The 6,635-nt window shown below is 34.2% G+C and overlaps 1 protein-coding gene across 1 annotated transcript; it reads right to left on the minus strand.

Annotated features, from left to right (window-relative positions):
* Positions 1–3,646: 3,646 nt before the first annotated feature.
* LOC122605940 (putative F-box/kelch-repeat protein At3g17570) lies at positions 3,647–5,397 on the minus strand. Its single transcript, XM_043778906.1, has 2 exons — positions 5,304–5,397; positions 3,647–4,972 (listed from the first exon to the last, which is right to left on the minus strand). Exon 2 carries the CDS (start codon positions 4,923–4,925, stop codon positions 4,158–4,160), a length of 768 nt encoding a protein of 255 aa, XP_043634841.1. The 5' UTR covers positions 4,926–4,972; positions 5,304–5,397; the 3' UTR covers positions 3,647–4,157.
* Between the last annotated feature and the right edge of the window lie 1,238 nt (positions 5,398–6,635).

The raw sequence follows: 6,635 nt of genomic DNA on the forward strand, positions 1-6,635 counted from the left end.
TTTAAAAATACTTATACAACCTTCTTTTATTATATATAGATATATAGAGATAGAGATTAGTAGCATCATTAAAAGTTCAAAATGAATTAGGCTCATAAGATACTACAATCAGAAACCAATTCTTTAAGCCTGACAACTAATCATCATACCATTCTTTTTTCTCGGATGATAAATTACAGCCAAAGTGTAAGAACGATTTTAATACAAGTTTCATAGTTTTCATATACACATGAAATCGAGCCAAAGATTTGTCGGGCAATCTTGACAAGATAAAATATATATACAGTATCTATTTAAATATTCAGATGTACTTCGGTTTGCTTAGCTAAAAACCTCTTACTTGACCCTTTAAATAAATTTGAAGCAAGAAATAATCAAAAAAGTTCTGCTGTAGCACAATCAACTCTTGATATGATTCTCAAGCCGGCTACTTAATTGTAGTCCCAGGTTCAAGTCCTGGCAGCGGAAAAATGTATCTTTTTTTTTATAGTGTAGTTTTTTTCCTAACACCTAATAGTTTGACCAAATTGTTTATACTTCGTATACATGATAACTTTATGATTCAAATCTGTAATTTGACTAGATTTTTTATTCTTAATTTCTTTTCTTCATCATGATTTTTACCCAATAATTTTACTAAATTTATTTATATTTCTTTTTTCTTCTCATGATATCTTTCGCCATGTCTTCGTACCAAAGACATGAGTCTTGATGCATTGATTATCCAACAAAAATCCGTAAGTAACCAAGATTTAGTGATGATGTCGCCGTAAAATGTTGTCGCCAAAAGGTTTTAAAAACGACATGCTGTCCGGAGGGATAGTGACGACATTAGGCATTGCAAAAAGTTTCTTTTCTTATAGTTCAAGCGCATATTGGATACACTCAAAGAAGCCTGGCAATTGATCATATATTTCTGTTTCAACAAAGAGTAATTCATTAAGGTTTTATTTAATTATTATTTCAATGTAAAACCCCTAGTTAAATATAACATAAAAATTTAATTATATTTCTATGTAATATGGTTAAGATTTTGGTACACATGTAACTTAACATCAATCATTATATTATCAACTGTTTCTTGCAGTGAGGCAGCAATAAGAAGATTCATTTTCTAATAGCCTGTTACTTGTCTGTATAAAAAAACTTGATGGAAGAACTATTAACAAAATCTGTTGTAGCACAATTAACTCTTGAATTGATACATGAAACGACTAAAATGAATCTCTTCAGTTAGTAAGGTAAAGATTACAGTTTGACCTTTGAGGTCAAACATCTTTGATATTCATAGTTAAATAGTTTAATCATGCTACATGTCAGTACAACTTTTTTACATATTTGTAAGTTTGCTAAAATTTCTGGTGTTTGTAAATTTTTTCTTGGTTATTTATCGATGCCAATTTAGTTTTATAGTGGAAATCATATAGGGGTATTTGACCATTAAAGTCAAAGTATATTACTTTCCAGGAGAATGAAAATGGTTACAATGCATCTCTTCACCTATTCTGACTTGCAATATTAAGTACCACACGTATCCTGAAATCCATGAATGCAAGTGGTATACTGCATTCAGGTTATAATCACGGAGCCAAACAAACGACGAGGTATCCTTGTTAAGGTTACTCAGGATAGGCGAGTTTATAACCTTGATCAAGAGGGTGTTTGGGTCAGCTTATTTTCGTTTGACTTATATTTAATAAGCCTCCGTTTTTGTGGTACATACACCGTATATTTTTGGAACGATGAGCTCATCGTGAGTTGTAATTGCACAATAAGCATGTAAGCTCAAAAATAAGTGAGAAGAAAAACTTATATATATCAACTTAAACACCCCTTTATCGAGGTATTCCCTTGGTCATTTTCGAACCTTTAACTTGCTTATCCCAAGCGAGGTTCAAACCCGCGACCTCGAAAACATAAAAAAAAAGAAAAAGAAAGAGGGAGTGGCTAATACGATTACAAGTGACAAATTAAGCCCTGGAATTTTAGATTTGGATTGGATGTTTTGAGTTTGGAGATTAAAGTAGTTTATGAATCCCCAGATTATTTCAAATTAAAACAAAATTACGAATCAGGTTTCTAACAACACAGGACGAGTAACCAGACAGCACTTTGCACCTGGATTTACTGTCATTATAATCTGGTTTGTGAGATGAGGCCGGCTTGGTCTCTGTGGGTTTTTTCCGTATGGAATTGGTGCAACCGGATATGAATTTCATAAGGTTTTGATTAATTATCTGTATTTTTTGGGATTTTTACCTCCGATTTTACTAATTATCTGTAACTTTTTTTTTTGTCATGAATATGTGTTACCCAATTCTAGCTCAACATGATCCATCAAGTTCATAGATGTCAACTGACTTGCCGATAGATTTTCAAATTTCAGAGACAAATCGATATAACATACAAATTTGTCATCTGATCGTATATCTTATGACATGACTTTGTATCCAAGACATGAACCTTGATGCATTGATTAATTATCCGTAATAACAATATATATCTTGTTAGTTTTGATAAGTACTAGCGAATTGTTTGATTACTACAAGCCAAAAAACCAGTGTTAATTACGTCATATTTAATTTATAAGAACAGGCAGCCATTGCATGATGATGAAACTACAAAAGAAAATTCTCCTTTGGCGTAAACAATGACAATGTAGATATAGTATTTATATATAAAAATTCATGTACGTTCGGTTTGTTGGTGCTTAGCTAACTACCACTTATTTGATAGTTTAAATAAATTTGAAGCGAAAACTAATCAACAAGTTCCGCTGTAGCACAATCAACTCTTGAATTGTTCAATCAAGCCGGCTCCTTAATTGGAGTCCCAGGTTCGAGTCCTGGCAGCGGTAACATATTGTTTTTTAACAGTTTTTTTTTTCAACCACATCATAGTTTGACCAAATTGCATATATACAAGGTGATTTTTTTAATCAAATTAAAAGTCTGTGATTTCACTGGATTGTTTATATTCTTTCTTTTCTTTATCATGATTTTTTCCCAATAGTTTCCCTAAATTATTTATATTTATCCTTTTTTAATAATTTTTGACCCAATATAGACTAAATTATGTGTATTCCTTTCTTTTCATGGTTCTTTGCCCGATAATTGGACTAAAATATTTTTATTTGTCATGATTTTTAGCCCAGTAATTCTACTAAATGTCCTATATGCCTTTCTTTTTGTCATGATTTCTTACCCCGTTCTAGCTCACCACGGTCGAGTTCAAAGGTGAAAACTGATGACTTGCCATTAGTTTGTTATGTTTCATCAGCACAGTCAATATATGTATATATATATATACATACAACTTCCTGTTAGGATTATATATTCTGCACGTTCGAAAGCTACTCTACGATGCCCATGTCCGGTTAGAACAATGTTGTATAATTTTTACCCATATTTATAATTTTTGTCCATGCTCCCTTTTGAGAATTATCGACTAACCAATGCATACAGACGATTATTAGCAAATACTCCTTCCTTGATGATCATGTGATAACAAGGGACAACATATATCTTTTGCCATGTCTTCTTACTAAAGACATGAACCTTGATGCATTGATTATCCACAACGACAATCCTGTTAGGATTATATACAAGAGTAGTTCGAATTTCATCATATGCATAGTCGCAAAAGAGGTAATGCTATAGTAATAAAAACATAACTAAAAGAATAGAGGTTAGGTAAATCAAAAAGACTTTTCAAAGTATAAAAAGCTTTAAAAAAAGTTCTGGTTGAAGTTGCTTTTATAAGATCAATCTTTGTTGCTGGGAAACACATTTTGTTGATATTATGGATAGTAGAGGACAGGTGACTTTGATACAATATTATCTCAGACTTATCTTCGAGACCACTGATGTTGAGTTCATGTAAATCTCCACTTTTCAGTTTGTAAATAAACAACCCACCATATATACGCTCTTTGATTAATATGTCCCCGTCTTGGTTACAACACTGTAAACCACGCAAGGATAAAAAACAGTCGCCACTATTTACAGGTGATGCACAATGGAACTGACAGTACGACACCCACTCTTTGTGCTTCAATATCCATACCAGTACGCTATCATCAATTTTATATGCATATCCGACTTTATCATGTATATTAAGCAGCTCATCCTCATTAATAACCAGTCTCTGCCTAGTTGTCATTGTTGGTCTGGAGGAGGATCAATCGACCCAAATTCCTCCTTGGTCACATCAAAGTATATTACATTGTGTATGACAACGTCTCCATGCGTACCAGGCCAACGGAGATTAATAGCCCAATACAAGAGTCCTTTAACAAATACACCTTGACCCTTTATCATAGAACAATCGTCCGGGATTTGAGGTATCTTTCGCCATGAGTATGTGCCCAATACATGAACCATGGTGCATGAATTCCCCAAATCCGTTAATGAGGTTGGTCTACTATTAAAAAGAAACACCACCTTGAAGGTTTTGGTAGAATCATCAAAACCAAGCCCATATGCCTTTACATAACTTGGATGATACAGAAGATCAACGAATGGCAACTCATAACGTTCTTTCCTTAGAGGATGGATCACGAGATAACAACTAGTACTATAAAAGTTATGTTGATGGAATAAGATCATCCCATTGCAAACACCTATATCTAGGATCGTACCTCCCTTAGACTCAAACCTATAAAGCGGGTCTTGTTTCACCTCAAAAACAGTATTACCTTCTTTGGGCTCGATATTACTCCCAATGCCCAGACCCAATTGTTTGGGAAGTGTAGCGCATTGGCCGTTTAACATCATTAGTATTGGCTCATTGACATGAATGCTTACAAGGTAAGGATCATCAATGTAGTTGCACCATGGTTTGCATACACAACGAAAACGAGCTAAAGATTCGACTGGCAACCTTGAAAAGATGTCGTAGAGGGTATCTTTAGGCAAATCAGCCATGGATTAATGCCAGAGCCGTCTCCGAGGGCAATATATATAACAGGGTCCTAAAATAGTAGTCACTGAATTATGGAAAATGCTAATAACAACAATTAATTATAGTATTATAGCAATTAAAAGAAGTCTCATGAACTTGGATTCAACACAAGAGAAAAAACCTAAACTATGGATTAATGTATGAAGTTAGTAAGTTTGGTGATGAAGTGTTGGCCTAATCTTTGGTAGGGTATTTATATGATAAACTTATCATTGGCTAATCTCTGATTTTGTTTCACTTTGATCTAATAACAATCCTATATTATTGTTTTTCAAAATTAAACAAATAAGATAAAAATTAAAATCAGATAAAATTAAAAATTATACAAAGAAAGAAATTACCTGGAAAAAACTGTGAAAAAGTGAGTACGTAACCACAGTGGGTTGGTCTTGGTGGTCTCGAAGGTATCAAAATTTAAAGATCCTGATGTTATACATAATGAGTACGTGAGTGCTGATATTTTTTGGGCTAACCTATATGGCCATACGTATGTTGAACAAAAGTTTTTGGGCCCCTTGAACGTCCTGGGCTTAAGCCTTTCCTACCCTGCTCAAAGATGGCTCTATTGAATACTAAAATTTTACCCGTGCGATACATGATTGGTGAATAGTTTATCCAAAATATATGGAATTTGAATGAAGTTCGTTGTAGTTTATGCAAAAATCCCTGTGGGGACAGATAAACCCTGACCAGGCCTTATCGGGTCAGGAATTCAGTCTTGGCCCGGGTTTGGGCCTTACAGCGGAATTTTATTAAGATACTTTTTTTAATAGCTATGTTGTGAACCAGACTACTAATTACACAGGTGAAAAAGAAGTGGAGGGTTTCAGGAAGGTGGATGTTACTCACAGTTAGCATCATGACGTTCATGATATGATCACCATAACTCAATGTTTTATGCTGTATCTCATTGTAACTTCTCTTTGTTTTTGACTTTCTACTGTTAATTCCATCAAAACGGCAACGATAACGGTACCTAATCTCGGCAAAGCCGGGGTACGGAGGAGGTATGATGTAGACAGACCTTACCTCTACTCAAAGGTAGAGAGGCTGTTTCCAGATCCATCAAGGTGGAAGGAACCTCCAACCCAAGAATGATAAAAGAATATGGTTAGATCCACCGGAGTTGGGCCTTTAACCCGAAAGAGAATAATCTCGATCTGAAACTCTCAATCTCAAAAACCCTGATCTCAATCTCAAAAACGCTCAGTCTCCGATATAAGGATCCAGGAAAAAGAGCCGTTGGGGAAGGAGAGAGCAGAGGGTAGAGAGAGAAACCCTGTGAAGATATTACAGTTAGTAGCGATCTAAAAAAATATGTTAATTCCATCGAAAGCGAGTGGTTATACAATGATGAGATCGGGCCATTACATGAACCATTTACAATACATACGTCATCTTAACACAACCATTAACTACCTAGTCAAAAATAAAAATATAAAAACAACAAAATGTAATAATATACGCAGAGGTGGAGCCTCGCCATAGCCCATCCTCAAATACAAAACTGGCCATACTCCGTTATACAGTATACTCATGTTGAAGCAATAAAAGTCTTGTAAGCATTATATATTTCGCTTCGTTTCCTTTTCTTTTTTTGAACGACAGAATTAACTATATTAATTTATATATATTACTGGTATATTTTATCTAACTGATAATAATCATATAAT

Source organism: Erigeron canadensis, chromosome 6, assembly GCF_010389155.1.
Source record: "Erigeron canadensis isolate Cc75 chromosome 6, C_canadensis_v1, whole genome shotgun sequence".
Classification (NCBI taxonomy): domain Eukaryota; kingdom Viridiplantae; phylum Streptophyta; class Magnoliopsida; order Asterales; family Asteraceae; genus Erigeron; species Erigeron canadensis.